The sequence below is a fragment of the Aphelocoma coerulescens genome, chromosome 2 (genome assembly GCF_041296385.1).
Source record: "Aphelocoma coerulescens isolate FSJ_1873_10779 chromosome 2, UR_Acoe_1.0, whole genome shotgun sequence".
Taxonomy (NCBI): domain Eukaryota; kingdom Metazoa; phylum Chordata; class Aves; order Passeriformes; family Corvidae; genus Aphelocoma; species Aphelocoma coerulescens.
The window spans coordinates 51940894-51957783 of NC_091015.1; the positions used below are offsets into that span (position 1 = coordinate 51940894).

At 40.4% G+C, this 16890-nt stretch overlaps 1 protein-coding gene across 4 annotated transcripts in view; it reads right to left on the bottom strand.

Moving 5' to 3' along the window:
- Positions 1-15151, bottom strand: part of CAPN7 (calpain 7) — a 33214-nt gene extending 18063 nt beyond the window's left edge. For 2 of the 4 annotated variants that reach the window (XM_069007436.1, XM_069007432.1), the window contains exons 1-10: positions 14974-15151; positions 10936-11044; positions 9154-9311; positions 6860-6927; positions 5564-5764; positions 5081-5167; positions 4271-4397; positions 3851-3936; positions 2077-2170; positions 363-509 (exon numbers count right to left, since the gene is read on the bottom strand). In XM_069007436.1, the coding sequence (XP_068863537.1) occupies positions 363-509; positions 2077-2170; positions 3851-3936; positions 4271-4397; positions 5081-5167; positions 5564-5764; positions 6860-6927; positions 9154-9311; positions 10936-11044; positions 14974-15075 (1179 nt within the window). In that variant the 5' untranslated portion in view covers positions 15076-15151. Of the gene's footprint in view, positions 1-362; positions 510-2076; positions 2171-3850; positions 3937-4270; positions 4398-5080; positions 5168-5563; positions 5765-6859; positions 6928-9112; positions 9312-10935; positions 11045-14592; positions 14653-14973 lie in introns of those variants that run through there. The other 2 variants (XM_069007433.1, XM_069007435.1) reach the window with 2 other exon arrangements.
- Between the last annotated feature and the right edge of the window lie 1739 nt (positions 15152-16890).

Consider the following 16890-nt stretch of genomic DNA (forward strand, 5'->3'; position numbering starts at 1 on the left):
TGAAAGGGTTAGAAACCAAAACCAGCAGTATTGATATGGGCAAAGAGAATTTATGATTTCACCCAACACTTCCATCTAGACTCTATATACACCTCCCCTCCACAAGCATCAATACTGAAGTCTGAGAACTAAGATTAGCTCTGACCATCAAGATGTCTTGCTCATTCTATTTCAATGGAATAATTTAATTAAGTACAGCTAAGAATATCTGTGAAAGAAAGAAACAGAAAAAAATGTAAGAAAATGTCAAACTAAATACTTGTCTCCCCAAGCTGTTCACTTTGATTTCACTAGAAGGAAATTATTTTACCCATTATTATCTATGGGAAACTTTTTTCTCTTAGAAATAATCTCATACTTACAGAATTTGATCCAGGAAAATCATATCCTCCCATGACCTTCATGTAAGCCTTTTCTATTAGTGACACCCATAATTCATTTTTATTATTGGAATATGAGCAGAGAAGTTCCCCACTATGATCAACAGGTAACTGGTCATCTATGATTACCTGTGTGAAATGAATGAAAAATCATCATAAAGCTAATAAAGTATTTTGAAAGTAATTAGAAAATAAACCAAGACCCTCATTAATACAAAGCTTCTCAGACACAGCCAGACCTGACCATTATTCTCACATATGGACACCTCTGTCAATCCTGCAGCGGCCTGCAAAAGTGAACAAGAAATTCTGTTGCCAGCTCTTACTTGCACTGGTCTAACTGGGTGACATGTAAGTGGCTGGGCTGCCTTGACTGATGGTGACAGTACAATCTTATACAGTGTGTAGTACTTTACAAAAGGCACTTGCAGAAAAGTTCAGTTCAATGATAAGCATAAAAAGTAAAGAAAGCCTAACAATATTCCTCAACTAATTAGGAATCAGAACATGGATGATGCTTGGTAGCCAGAAGAGAAATAAGTATTTATTTATCTTTAAGGAAACAAATTGTGTCGTATCACTTTCACAGCCTCTTGTTCCACATTTAAGCTTCTTCTCTCTGAAAAGGAAAAACAACTCAAAACAGCAGCTGTGACAGTATTAACTTTTCTTCTTTAAATTAGGTAGTATATATATTCATCATCATTACAGTTTCTTACTGCATATCTGCAGTGGTCTGAAACAGTTTCCCTGAATAGATGTTTCAGTTTCCTGTGGGCACTAGTCCATTACAAACACAGGCTACCAACAGTACATTCTCTGGTCAAATCCTATCTGTGCAGGAATGAATGGACCTTTTCATAGGAGAGCAAATGGCCATTCATCCTAACAAAAGGCAGCCATTAGGAGATATTTTGGTAGGATTATTAAGAGCAAGGCAGACACAAAAATGATACTTTCCTGAAACATTCAGACTCTGGAATTTTGTAGCTCAAGGACTTCCTGACCCAGACGTTATATCTGAAAAATTAAGAGCCTTTGAGGAGTTTCCCCCTGCTTCTCCACACTATGAACTTCTGAACTCTCATAAACATTCATCAGTCACTACGATCTGTGCTACAGTTAAGTATTATAAGAAGAAATATTTTTTTTATGTTCTTACTTATTGCACTGAAAAGAAAATAAAGTAGTTTGTGAGTTTGCAAAGTTTTATCTTCAGGTATTTCCTCTTCTTACTAAAAATCTGTAGTCAAGCAAGGCCTTGCTTGAGTTATCAGTTGAGTTATTCCTCTACAGTCATTCCGTATCTATACTCTTCCTGACACCCCCCTCTGCATTCTTTAATTCTCTCTAAGATGGAGCGGAATACTGTACGTCTAATTCATAAATAGGGCATACACTGTTTTGTTCCTGTTTGGTTTTCACAATTCTGCTAAGTAATATAAGGCATTTTTTAACATGAATTTGACGTAAGGCTATTTTTATGAACATCTATAGAAGTACAGACAGAAGTAGTATATGGTTGCATACTTCAAAACCAAAAATTAATCTCAAAAAGGTTTGACCATTAAAAACTACTTTCCAAAAACACCTGCCTAAAGTTTTTGCTATGCAAGCACTTCATAGTGAAGCAGATCAAGCCTTAAAATACATGACTTATGCAATAACAGTACTAAGGTTCCCCAAAAACATTTACCTTTCTAGGAACACCATTGATATGGAGCTTCACCATGTATTTACCACATGGATTATATTCTGGTTCTCCTTTCTTATTCTGAGGGTAGATTATACTGTTAACAGTAAAAAAAAAAAAGGAAAAGGAGGAAATTATGACATAAATTACTTGGCTGTACACTTACAATAAAAGATGGATTAACACAGTCTGTTTCAGAATTTACACTGAAGACAAAAATGGAATTTTTAATGAAGAACAACTCACATTTAGTAAAAATAATGATGCTTAAATAGGTTTTATTTTTCAGGTCTTGCTCTTGCTGCAGCTTTCTACTTAGTATAGTAGCAAAAAGAACGTAAGTAACCTAATTGTTTCTCAAAGAGCAGCAAGGCAAACAAATTCATGTTAGTAGTAAGCAAACAGTACTTACACATCTATAATATAAATACAGTATTTGCCTGAATGACAAGTCAAACTTTTGAAGGAGAAGGCAGTGCAGAACTCAGTGCTGTTGAAAAGACTACAAATTCACTTCTCACAAGAATAGGTTAAAACAAAACAATCCAAGAACATTCACCCACTGGTCTGGCAAGAATCTCCCAGAAAAGTCCAGAAAACCCATGGTACATTTATCATGGGATGCCAGTTGAGTGGAGCTGAGATAGTGTTGCTAACATGAATTCCACAGCGAGTTGTAAAATGGATCACCTGTTGCACAGCAGCTAACAAAGTAGGAAAATGAAACTACAGAGCATTATAAATAAAAATTATATTTTAAAAATCCCCAAAAAATAAAGAATCCTTCCAAACTATTTATTACTCCTCAAAGCACATCTGAAGTTAGACTCCAGTGTCTGTATACATATGTATATTGACAGTGAGTTATATCTTAGTTAGCCAGAAGTTTTGTGATTTTTAAAAAATTTTGCAGTTAACTATGTTTAATTAGTTAAGGAATGTTTGACTGTGATTTTAGCTGGTTTTGATTTAGATCTGTGTTGGCTGAGTATCAGTAGAAAACCCTGAGAAATTACCTCATTGCACCTGCAGAAAGCAACTCCATGAACCCGTACCCCTTAGAGAACTTAACCAATAGTTGAAGAACAAAATTCAATAAAGAATTGTTTAATGGTTATCATATAACTAGAGACGAATAAGATATCATAGAAAAAGAAAGCTATCTTGAGCAAGTTAAGGAGTCAAAGGCCCATACACTCCAGAAAACCTGATTAATATACTGCAGGTACAGTAAAGGAGCAACTTCATAGGCTTGTACACCCCAGAAAATTCATCAATGGTAATTATCTAACCAGGACAGCAAATTTAATAAAGCCCTGTCCAGCTGGATAAAACTTGGGTTATCCATTAAACAAAGACAGATGAGATGTTCTGGTAGTAAAAAAAGAAACAAAACACCTATACCATGATGCAATAAATTGGGCAGGCTTTTGAGAGCATCTATAAAAAATCTTGGATATTGGAGTGTGCATAAATGCCTGAAAATTGTTTTTTCTTTGAACATGTCTATGGTGAATAAATTCCCAATCTGTTCCCAATTTTGACTTAAAATTGTTATTAGGAAGGTTTGTCTAACAGCTTTTTGCTGTTAGATTTAAACCCCTTTGTTTCAATAGAAAGTTGGCTTCCAGCTTAGAAGTGCTGATACCACATGAGTCCCAGGGAGACGAAGGTGAAACAAATGCTGTTTTTTACTGTGTACAGCTGTCACAGAATATACTGCGAAAGCTTGGCAGTATTAAGTCTGAAAAGATCTTACAAAGCAACAGCTACTTACCTTGTGATCAATTTTTTGTTATATCTTCTTTCATATGCTGCACTGATAGCTAGTGATGCCACAAAAGAACAATCTGACACTATTGTCTATAAATAAAAGAAAACAAAACCAGTGAGGACATTTACTAATAACTCAGATACTGAGAGATGAATGCAGTGTGTGAAGGGCAGGAAAACAGTCAGTTGGTAATTCCCTTCAAATGGGACTATTTAAACCAAAAGAAGCAAAGCTACTATTAAAGAGGAAGAAAATGTATGCTTGCTCAACATGAGGCCCCTACAGAGCAACATTTTTTCTATTTATTTAATCTCATGAGAGCCAAGGAAAGCCCTCTCACATCTGACAGGATTCCTTTTTGAACAAGAAAGTCCCCCATGATAAACTACTAACAGCATACATTTCTCCTTAGGAACAATTTACCTGCTTTATGCTGAAACTTGACACAGTATAGATCATCGTAGGGTTATTTGTTATGTCATCTGGTCGCACCCACTTGGCAAACATTGCTTTCTGTTTGGGGGATAATGGTAGCTTCCCACACTTATCACTAAATTTAAGAGAGAAAAAAAGTAGAAATAAATCAATAGCAGTTTAGAAAAGCTTTCTACGGTATGTCCAATCTTACATATATTTGATAGATGGTACAAAACATGCATAGAACAATTACAAAGGTTTAAAACAAGTTCAAAGAACACTGCTTCTAAGTTTGTGATTTTTAGGGCAAAAGTGTTAAAAAAAATTCAACCAACTCCAATGTCTTTGTCTATTATGGCTGTGTAATCTTAACTTCTTATTATTGCTTATGAATGAAGGTCTAGCTGCTACATACCACTCTTCCTTGGAATAGCCCTTTGCAGAGGAAACAGCTATCACCTGCATTTTACAGGCAACAGAGCTAAACTCATTAGCATGGAGCAGCATCAGAAAACAGACTAAAGTTGCCAGTCCAGCCCGATAATCCAAAAAGCCAAATATAATATTGTCCTTGTAGGCTTGAAGACACAACTGCAAAAGCACTACAGAGCAGGATCAGCTTACAACAACATTTTAAGTTCAGAGTGGAAAAAGGAAGTGGTAGTATTTAAATATCTCTGCCTAAATTATGCTTACAAGCCTATGTAAACAATTTTAAACTCTGAAAAAAAAAATACAGAAATACCAAATATGGGAAAGTTCTGAAAATAAAAACAAAACTAAAAAAGAGAAGTTCAGTAATTGAAGCATACTTACGAAAAAGGCATAGGGAAGGCAAAACGTTCCCTCAGATCAACACTCATGAAAGGTACATATTCAATGCCGTTAATCTTTGAAGTCTTCCTGCAAGTCATAGGAAAGACAAACAAAAAAAGAGTTACAAACCTATCAATCATCTTCCAAAGACTAATTTGCAGAAGGTAATAACAAAATGAATTTTTAAAAACAAGACACAGTGCTTCTGAAAACAAGATAACTACCTCTTGAACATTATATATTTGATAGTTTTCAAAAGCCACAATTAGGGCTAATGATTTTATGGATTATTTAGCTTATTACACCTATAATAAAAATCCAAGTAAAAGGAACTGCATGCAACAGAAGGCAGAGGCTTATAAAATATTACACTCCCTCAATTTCAAGTGAAGTAGCAGTTGTATAATTGTAAAAACAACTTTGCACTTTGATTTCTCAGAGCCAGATCTTTCATGAACTAATTTTGGAAAATCTTCAACTTACCTGAGTACTTCGATCTCCTCTGCAGTGTATCTCTGACCTTGAGATTCACTAGCTTGTACTGCTCTGATTGTCTGTGGTTTATCATTTAGAGAAAAATCAGGTCCCAATGGAAAGAATGTTCTGACTGGCTGATTTGGTTTAGCTGTAGTTGACTTTTCTTTCTGAGATGACTTTGACATGGATTCCTTCAGTGCTTCTGCTCTAAAACAAATAAAAAACGCATTTTCTTTACAACAGTGATAAAAATATAATTACAGTTCAATTATTTATTTTCTTTGTTCATGTTCCCACATACATTAAATAGACTGAGCTAATGCCCAAGTTGACTGACACCACATTTTCTTAAAAAAAAAAAAAAAAAAAAAAAAAAAATCAATTTCTGATGCTGGTACTTCTTTACTTTTCTGTTCTCAAATCAATTAAAATACAGCATTTCATACATAATCATACATAATCATACAAGTTACTTTTGACAGAACTCATTAGATTTTTATTGCCTCTAAATTATGCTAATGGGAGAATTTGTGTAAGTGTTCATTATGTGGAATCTCAGAACAAGATCAGTGAAACACAGAGAGAAAACTGATTTGCTTCCTCTCATACCTTACAGATCTATTTTGCCTAGCAGATATAATAGTAGTAAAACCCCACGGGCATTCTCACAACCCAGCATTTCAACTGCCTGAACACCGTGTATGCAGGAGCCATATTTTGTTACTGCTTCATTAAGCTTCTGCATAGTCACACACATGGCAAAATACTGGGATTTTTTTCTGAACACAGACTGAGAAGGGCGAAAACCCAGCTTATACTGAAACTTTGCCCAACATAGCCTGTGATTCACCATCATAGAGCTGATTTAAAAAGAGGTACATTGAACTTACATAATTTGTTTCAGACAGAGATTTCACTACACGTATACTGTGTAATTAGATTGCTGTCATCAAGGTAAGTGTTTCCCAGTTTCCAAGCTGTCTTCCTTATGAAGAGACACTGACACCTTGACTACATGCTAGCCTGAATTCAGCATCTTTATGAAGGCCAATAATTACAGTACTTGGATTATATCTCTGAAGTAGAGTCCTTTCCAAATTCTGCGTGTCCCAAGATTCCCAGAGGGTTGGAACAAGAGCTGCTACACTCAGCAGTGAAGCAGCTGGCAACTAGCTCCAAGGTGAACTCTACAGGAGCTTAGTCTACACAGAATCCACACAGACATATTAGACTGAGAATCCAGCTCAGAGGGTGCACTTAGACCTGACAGCAATTATGTTTACTAACATTAGCAGTACTCACCTATCTAGTGCTTGTCGGGCCAGCTGTTTCAGTTTGGACTGGAGGCCTGCTTCTGAAGTTTCAGTAGCCTGAAGTGCAAAATAAAAAGAAAATCTACACATCCAAAAACCATCAACACGTTTTATAAACTCAGTTGTCATACTTCTAGATTAGAGCAAAGAGTAACTAGCTATTTCTTCCAATTTTCATTTTGAAATGAGCAAATATTTTGCTTTGTTTATTGTTGTTTCTTTTTTTAAGCTCAGCATAAAAAAATACTATGTAAGCAAATACCATTTTGCTGTTCTAGTGAAATGTTGATAGAATGGAAGTTATGTCTAAAATTCTTCAGCATGCAAAACACTGCATACACAAAAAGAATTGCCAGTAGAATTAATTGTATGAAAACACTATTGGCAGAAAGAAGACACAACCAAATGTTGCATATACTGCTGGACTTGGATGTGTTCAAATTCTTTTCCCCAAATGTGTTATAATGATCATGGTAACTTAGGAACAAAAATTTAAAATGTTTACTTTCATAAAATACAAACAAACAAGATGGAGTTTCAAGAACAAAGTTTTTAACTTGCAATCAAAGGCATAAAATAATCTATGACAGGGCAACAAAGCAGATATCAAGAGTGTTAACTTCTGTTCCCATTCGGGAGGTCATTTATGACAGTTTATGTTTTTGTCTTCCTTACAGATGAAGCATGGCTTCTGCAGCTAAACAATCTGCAGGAGGCACAACATGAGGTGTGGCTTCTCCTGTGGCACCCATAAGCAGGTCTCAGGTGCTAGCTTTGTGCCTTGACTGATTATCCCAGATCAGGAAGGTCAACTGAGGATACAAAAACCAAGCTACTTTCACCCCAAGAAACAAAACTAGAAACACCCTCTACAAGCAACTAATTTCATTTGCAAATAAATTACGCTCTAGAGGTCCTGGTTGGAAAAGACTTTTAAAGATTTATGAAGGTAAGTAGTGAAGACTGAACACCAGCACACCCATCTAGGAATCAGCCACTAAAGAGGAGTAATGGCTGCTCTCTGAATACTTCAAGGGTAAGGAAGAAACACATCTCTCCACCTTAGTATACTGAGGAGAAAGACAGAAGTAAAGCCTCAAGATAGCAGAGTTTCTTCACTCTCCTTTTATCCTGGGAAGAAGGTACTTTTGGGTCATCCCTAGGGACAAAGCTTACCATCATGTCAGCAAAAGAATATGCTAGTCAAGATTAAAAGAAACTTCAGCAGTATCTTTTACCTAATGAAATACCCAATAAATGCAGCTGTTGATACGAGATACTTTCAGACTAACTTCAGTAATATTTGCATGCGCTGACACAACAGAAGGAGGAACACAGCAAAGGAAAAGCAGCATGCTGCTGCAGTAAATGCTATGTAATAGACTGAAAACATTCTGCTCCAACAGCCCAAGCAGAAAAACTAGAGCAGCTCTACTAACTCTTGATCTGGTTACACTGTATCACCGGGGGGTTTTAGCCTAGGTAAAACCTGTTAACATAATTCAGAGGAAAGGATTACTCTAGTATGTAGCAACAGTACCCCAACACCCTCAACAACCCACAAATATTTTTACATTATAACATTGAAAAGAAGAGAAAAAGAAAAACAAACTTGGTGGAGTTACATTATGATGGTGAGCTCTTCTTGTAATGAGTTAGTTAAGGCAACTGGACTTCAGGGAGAAAAGCAGTACCTGCAATTATATTCTTCATTGTTTATGTAATAGCCAATTCATCTTTATTAATTTCAGTGTGACTTGAATTCACTCATAATAGCTTTAATGTTGAACACTTGAGTAATCAAGTAGTAATTTTTAATAGTTTTGGCATCAGTAGACTGTTACATCTTCAGAAAATGTTATACACACAAATTTCCCTTAAATGACTTCCTTTAATGTTGTCAGAAAGTAATACTACTGACACATTAGCAAGTCATCTTCATATTTAACAGTTTTTAATTTCTGTTTGTGGCATTTGCTCCAAGGCAAAAATCAACATGAAAAAGGTTCCAGAATATTTCTAATTTTTAGTATAATCCAGTTCAGAGAAAAACCACATTAAAATCACAAGTCCTCATAAATTTACAATGCTCTGTAGTAACATAAAGACTGGAAGAAACACTAAAAAAAAAAAACAACAGTGAGAAAAAAAAATTAAACAGTAGTTTTTACAAACACAGGTACTCCATTTTCAAGCCAGCCTTTTAGGGTCAGTCACTTGTGAGAGTGGAAGAATTTCTTACCATCACATAATTCCACCAAGTTAACCTGTAGCTTAACATACTGTTTTCAAACAGAGTTCCACTGCTTCTGTGTACAACTCTATAGCTTCTTCTGCATTGCCTTTATCATCTTCATCAAAAGCCTGTGTAACTAGGAAGTGAGCACGCTCCAAGTCCAACTGTTGTTTTGACTTCAGAGGGTCTGTCTTCTGTGACTGAACTGAATGAAAAAGAAAGTATTTAGCTTTTTACAGCAGCAGACATGTAAAAACATCCTGAACATGCCACCAAAACACTAGCAGCTCTAATCAGATGGGTAATATCTATTTCTCATCTGGAAACAAAATCCTTCTAAATTTTGCTAAAAACATCTATGCAAGGACAAGAAACCACCATCACACTTCCCTGAAGCAGAGGTTAGCTTTCAGGATATTTCAGATGTGAAATAATGTAAATAAAATCTCTTTCATACTACACTGAGAACAAGGATGCTTAATTACATAAAATATTGCATCATTTGTGAAAACACATCACTATGACAATATACAAGTTCTTTAGGTGTCTATGTCACTTAATACCTTTATTAATGACTTGAAGGAGAAGACAGACTGCAGACCCCACCAAATCAATTCACTCAAGCACACAGCTGCTCCTCAAAGGGACACAGACAAGCTAAACTAATGATCTGACAGGAACAACCAGGCCAAATGCTATGCCCTGTGCCTGGGACAGACTCACACCCTGCAGGGTACAGCTCGGTGGAGAAGAGCCTTGGGGACAGCTGGATGAGCCACAGCCAGCAAGCCCATGGCTGCAATGAAGGCTACCAGCACCCAGGGCTGTGTCAGCAGGAGCTCAGGCAGGAGATGGGGCAAGCGACCATTACCCTCTACTCAGCAGATTCTGTCTGGAATACTGCATCTAATATCAGGTCCCTAATGAGGCTGAGGGTGCAGGACCTGGCCTTTTCAGAAGAAGCTGAGGGAGCACGGCTTGTCCAGCCAGGAGGAAAGATGGTTTTGGGGGGGATCCAATAGCAACCCAACATGAGTTGCAAGGTTGTCAAGGAAATGAATTCAGGCTCTGCACTATGGTGTGAAGAAAGGGAATGAAAATCAGCAGTTATGAATGGAAACCAGGGGAGATTACAACTACATATATATTAAAACAAAAATCACTAGAAATACAGTTGTACCCTGGGGTCCCAGAGGCACCAAGAAATTTCTATCCTTACTTGTTTTCAGGACTTGTCTGGACCCGAGCAATCATCAATGTCTACCCTGCCTTGAGCAGGCCACAGGTCTACAGGCCTGCTGAAGTCCCTTTTTGGCCAAGTGATTCTATGATTCTGAGAATTGCAGGTGTGCAAAAATTTGAGAATTTGGTCTAAGTAGAAATATGGAAACTAGATCAAACAAGGAAACCTTTCTCAGAGCTCCTTTGCCCTCTCAAAGCTAATAATTCTACATGAATACCAGAACCCACTTGCTTCAAATCCATCATGCAGCTGAGGCTTAGATGCCAGTTTTGACTTGTTCCTGATCAATTTTTGGTGCATATTTAATTACTTTCTCATGTCTGCTTTGCAGATGTGGTTCCTCAGAATATTTAAAAGCAAAGAATACCCACACTCAAGTCCTTAGAAAGTCAGTCTCCACTTAATTTATGATGTATCAGAATTCAAAGCACTGATGTGCTCATTGTATTTGTGGTTCCTCACAAAGGACAAGAAAATTAGAATAATAAAAACAGAGCAAACACCATTGATGTGTATTTCACAGCAGCAAACAACTTTCCACTCAATTAATTTAAGCAGTGTTTTAATTAGAAAACTCCTTACCCACCTGCTGAATGGAGAGCTTGAACTCTCTCCAAGTACTCATTTATTTTTTCTTGAATATTTTCCAAGTTGGACCCAGCCATTCCAGCATAAATCAAGGCTTGTGCAGCTTCCTGCATGGAAAAGAATTGAGACAAAGTTAATGTTTGCTGCCTAGAAAATTACTTACCATAAACAGAGGGTCTACAGCAGCCATGAGTCGCATGAAAGCAAGCCCTTTGCTTTCTGCAAAAATACTCAGTGGCTACAGGGAAATTCTGTTCAAAAGAAAATGTTTCAAGTTATAAGCTAGATCATGCTTAATTTCTCACATCTGGGGCAACCTGGAAGACTATAAAAACATTCAGTTCTGTAAGACCAGATCTTAGGCCTGTTCATATCATAATGTATGAAATTAGGAGATTTTAAGTAAAACTTTTCAAGCATGCACTGAAATTTGTTTGGTTTTAAAGCTGAGGATTTAAGGTTACGAAAAAATAGTAGCTATTCCAGTCATTTGCATTTAATCTGGTAATAATGAAAGTAAACAAATATAAAAGCTTTTCAAAATCAGACACCAATAATTTCTGTTTAGAAAGTATTTCTTTTAGTTATTACTACTCAGATAAAGCTATCAAATCTGGAAAGTCTATAAATGTGAGGTTTCCTACCTTTTCAAACTTGTTTTTTTAAATGTTTGAATGTACACAAAATACTGCATGCAAGTCTCCTTCCTGGAGGGAGGGCAGGCCTCTGGCTCAGAAGCACAGTACATTACCCACATTAAGGCTTTTTCCATACTGTACAAATCTATTAAGAAAAAATGCCTTCAGTTGCATGCGCTGTAAATCCCTCCACTGAATTTATGAAAGACGTGTAAGGTTTGCCAGGGTTGCAATAAATAGCCAGAGCTGACAGAGTCTCAGAACCATATGGAGAATCAACATTTGTCACCCCACAAAAATGAGGACAGAAACCTCGTTTTGTCCTCATTACTGACAAGGGAAAACCCGCCACTTTTGTGGCAGTGCTCGCCTTCCCAGCAGCAGAAGAGGAGAGGAGGTGGTCGTGTTGCAGGCAGGCTGGGAATGCAGAAAGCAGAATAGTAACTAGAGAGCTGCTTCACAGAGATGGTGCTCAGAGGCTGCCCTGCATAGGGCAAGCACAGATCCATGGCCAGGGGTCCCTTGTATGTTTTATGGCCATCATTTTTGTCAAGCTTAGCAACTTGGTCGCATATTCATCTGTTTAGTTTGTCCAGGCTTAAAACTGATCCTGACACAGCCTGTGTTTGTTATCAGGATATATTTTCTGTGAGAAACATCACAGAACCAAGTACTGCTTGCTCCCTGCCAGCATCCATCTCCATATTACATCACATAAAACACCCACAGCCACTGAAAGGTAAGCAGAAGTACCATTTATATATAGCAATTAACTACCATTAAGGTCTAGCACACAACTATTTTTTGCAGGGGAGAAAAGTGCACTACAGCTACGTGCTCAAGGAATGGGTATATTTGTCTGTGACATACTGCAAGTACAGACTGACAAAACAGGTGCTGTATCACAAAGGTATGTGGTCAACATATGATGCAAAGAACAAACATGGATTTCCAAACCAGTGCTACAAAACCAGTGTATAATTGATGTTGTTTTTGTGATTTCAAGCACAATTGTTTTGCCTGGCTTTAAGATGTAAACACAACAGAAACAGTCTTCTATAAATCAAACCTGCAAAGGACTAAGGAGTTGACCGAGTGCCTGCGGAGCCAGCATGCCAGCTGTTTCCAGTGACCAGATGGATGTGACATTCAGACTTAGCATTTATGATCTCTCCAATGTCACTACTGTTCTTCGTCATGAGTAGCATGCCACAGTCACACTACTAACTACTGATCATCAGTCTGCAAGCTGCTAATGGCTGGTCAACAGCCAAACTTAGCAACAGCCTTCAGCAGTTTTTCTGAAGTCATCGGTGTCCAAATATGATCCTGACATTACTGCAGAGCAGCATTAATTAGCAAGCTACCCTAACCTAGTTGACATACAGCACTTATCTCGGCATCTATCAAAGTTACACAGTAGCAGAAAGCAAAGAGCACTTGCTGGGCACAGGAACTCCATTCACACCGGTCTGTTCTGGAGTTGTCTATGGCAACAACTGTACCATTTTCCATATTTCATCCTTAAGGTCAAGTTCCTGAGAAGCCAGTTCAGCACCCAAGCTTTCCCACATGCTTAGTAATTGCACCAGTGAACTCTGAACTGCTTAGAGCGATTGATAAGACAGCTGGTGACAGGCCAGAGCTTGCACTGTGCTAAAAAAAAAAAAAAAAAAAAAGCAGCATAAAATATCCCTGAAATAATAAATGACATTTTGTAACCATTTTGTTTAATCTAACATGGCAGTGATTCTTCAGGCAACATCTGGAAAGCCAAACATATCTAGGTTACACTCTTGTCTCGTGTAGCTTCAAGTGCACCAAGACTGCCAGGGCTGCGTTTTTCCACTTAGCAAGAATACCACCTGTATACAGTATGTGAAAAAGGTTTTCCATACACTGCTCAAAAGCATACAAGAGCGACTATTTGCACAAAAAGATGTTTTCATCCTGAATAGCACTGAATAATTTCTTCCAGATAAACACAGAAATACACCGTACTGAAGCAGAACTGCACATGGTTATCAGACCATGCACACACACTGCTGCTGATGAACACAGAGCTTACCAGTGTTATTATGAGTAACTATAACTTTTGCATATATGTGGTTTACATATATAAATTTAGCCCACACAAAATTAAAAACTGGGTTAAAAAAAAAAACAACCTCTTCTAGACTCTTCTTCCTATTCTTTCACACTTACACGCATAGGCCACCATGATATTAACACTATGCTTTTTAAACATTTCACAGATACCTTGTACTTATGAAATAAAAGGCCAACTACGGATCCCTTAACAAGTTAATGGAAGAGAATGACTTTGTCAGGATAATGGAATTTGTGGCATGATTACTGTGATAAGGATAAACAAAGGCTTCAAAGAGATCCCTTCTCACAGGTGAGAAGTTAATGGGATATGAACTTTAATGGAACTTTAAGACACATAAAACAACAAAACAAGACAATCTGCATAGGTGAAAAATGCCTAATGGTTGCACAAAAACCACTAGATACCAGTAGTAAGCCTAGAGGTATTGAGCAAGACACTGAATCAACCTCATTATAGCCTTAGCTAAGCCAACCTGAAACTGTACTGAAAAAATAAAATCTGATCCCTAACGGAATGAATACTCACACGAGGTTAAAAACCTGTCACTGACAGCTTGTGAGCTGAAGCTGTCTTACTGCTGAGCATCTTGTATTTCACCACAGACTTCTCTATTTACTTGATGACCGTACTTGTGGTTCTCCAAAATGCCCAGCGCTTACACTGCCAGCATAAAACTGGTCACTTTCTGGCCTGGCAGGGCCTGGGGAGAGGCCAGGAATGAAAGTGGAGAACCAGCGGGGCAGAGACGTATTTAGGTTACGATGAACCTTCCCAGAAGCACTGAAGGGGCTGCGTCTCCAGCAGCTGGAAGAAGCACCCGTTCCCGTTTTTCAAGCAGAGTACCTGCAGTGCTACCCCTAAGCCTGTCGGTAAACATCAGCGCACGGACAGCGCTCGTTCCCACCTAAAAACAGGACGCAGTGAAAAGGCGTTTCACAACCCGCGCTGAAGGACGCGGCTCCTCCGGAGACTGACAAACTTTCGACGCGCACGCACGGCCTTCCGTTCTCGTCTCGGCGGGCACCGCCTCACCTTCCCCGGGCCAAGCAGCTCGGCCCCGGGGCACACCCGCCGGGGGAGGGCGGGGGCGGCCGCGCTGACCCAGCGCGTCTCTCTCCGCCAGCAGGGCCGTGCCGGGCCGCGGGGGTGCTGAACACCCCTCTCCGGCCCTCCGGGGGCGAAGGGGGAAGCGCGAACCCTCCGCCAGCTCAAGAGCACCATGCGGGGCGCGGGGAGGGGAAGGGGACACCGGCGCCCCGAGGGAACCGGCGTGTCCGTGCCGTACCTTGTAGTAGAAGACCGCTTCCTGGTAGCGCCCGCTCTGGTCCCGCTGCACTGCCAGCTGCGCGAACTTCACCGCGTCCAGCTCCAGCGTGGTGGCGTCCATGACTGGCACCCTCCCGGCGCCGGCGGCAGCTCCCGTCGAAGCCCACCCTGTCCCTGTGCCCGCCTCCGCCGGCAGCCCCGCGCCCGCTCAGCCGCTTCCCCCGCCTCCCTGACCCCACCGCGCCCGTCGGCCGCGCCCCCATGTCTGGCCACGCCCCCGTACCCTCCCCGCTGCGCATCTGGCCGCGCCCACCGGCTCTCACCGCGGCCGATCCGCCCTGTTTGGCCGCGCCCACCGCACGCCCACGCCCGCTCGCCCTGACAGCGGCCGCCCCGCCCGGGGCCGCACTGCGCGTGCTCGGGCGCGCGGGGGCTGCGGAGCGGGCGGCGGGAGCGGCGCGCGGCTGCGTGAGGCGCTGTGAGGGGCGAGCGCACGCGGGGCGGCGATTACATGATTACGGAATTACAGAATCAGTTAGATTGGAGATCCTCGAGACCTCTGAGATCATCGAATCCAGCCCGTGACCGAACACCACCGTGTAAACCAGACTGTGGCACTAAGTGCCATGTCCAGTCTTTCCTTAAACACCTCCAGGGACGTTGATTCCACCACCTCCATGGGCAGCCCATTCCAATGTCAAATCATTCCTTCGTCAAAGAAATTCCTCCTAATGTCCAACCTGAGCCTCTCCTGGAACACGTTAAAACTACGTCCTCTTGTCCTGTCACCGACAGACCCCCCCTCCCCCCCCCATCCGCTACACCCTCCTTTCAGGGAGTTGTAGAGAGCAGTAAGTTCTCTCCAGAGCCTCCATTTTTTAGGCTAAACACCTGCAGCTCCCTCAGCCGCTCCTCACAGGACTTGTGTTCCAGACCCTTCACCAGCTCCATCGCCCTTGTCTGTCTGGATTCACTCCAGCACCTCAATGTCCTTCCTGAACTGAGGGGCCCAGAACTGGACACAGCACTCAAGGTGTGGCCTCACCAGTGCCGAATACAGGTGAAGAATCACTTCCCTGGATTCTTTTCCATCCCTTCTCTCCTATCGTTGTCAGTCACGGGTGAAGGGAGCAGGTGCAGCCCAGGGGGGCTTCTGCAGTGTTTTAAAACAGAGTGGGTTGAGTTTTTTTCATTTCTCACTTTTTGATAGAAGTGGTCATGGTCAATCCCCTTGAGGCTGTGTTTTCTACCTTAAGGAAAGCGTTTTCAGTGTGCACCTGTTTGTCATCTAGGTGTAAAGTGGAAAGCAAACAAAAAACCCAGGTGTATTGTACTGATCCTCGTTAAAACAAAAAAATCAGCCTAGCAGTTTTGTAACCTAGATTGCTTAGCTAGGATGTTCAGGATTTTTGGGGTTGGTTTGTTTGTTTGTTTTGTTTGTTTGTTTTTTACCGTAAGAGGAAGTTAGGGGAAATCTGAGGGGTGAGATTCTTGAGGAGTGGGGTCCCTCCACAGGGAGCCACATGGCAAGGGGCAATGGGAACAAGTTGCACAGGGAGAGGTTTCATCTTGACATAAGAAAGAAAGTCTTTATGGAAGCATCGAGCGCTCATTGGAACAGCCTCCCTGGGGACATTGCTGGAGGTTTTCAAGAGGGTCTAAGACAGCGTGCTAGTCTTCATCTATGCTCTTCTTCCCACAGAAGGTTGGACAAGGTTCCATCTCACCTGGACAGTTTTGTGATTCTACAGGCTTTTATTTCTGCCTGAAAATACAGCTTATTGCAAGGCATTGTTTTCAAGAGATATAAAAATACTGTCTGGCAAGTTATTCTGCAGCTCTCCCTTATGAGTGTGTCTTTTCAGCCTGTTTTCTGATTATAGATTTAGTAAGAGATGCAGCTAAATGCAGGAGTACTAGTTCCTGAAATACTAAA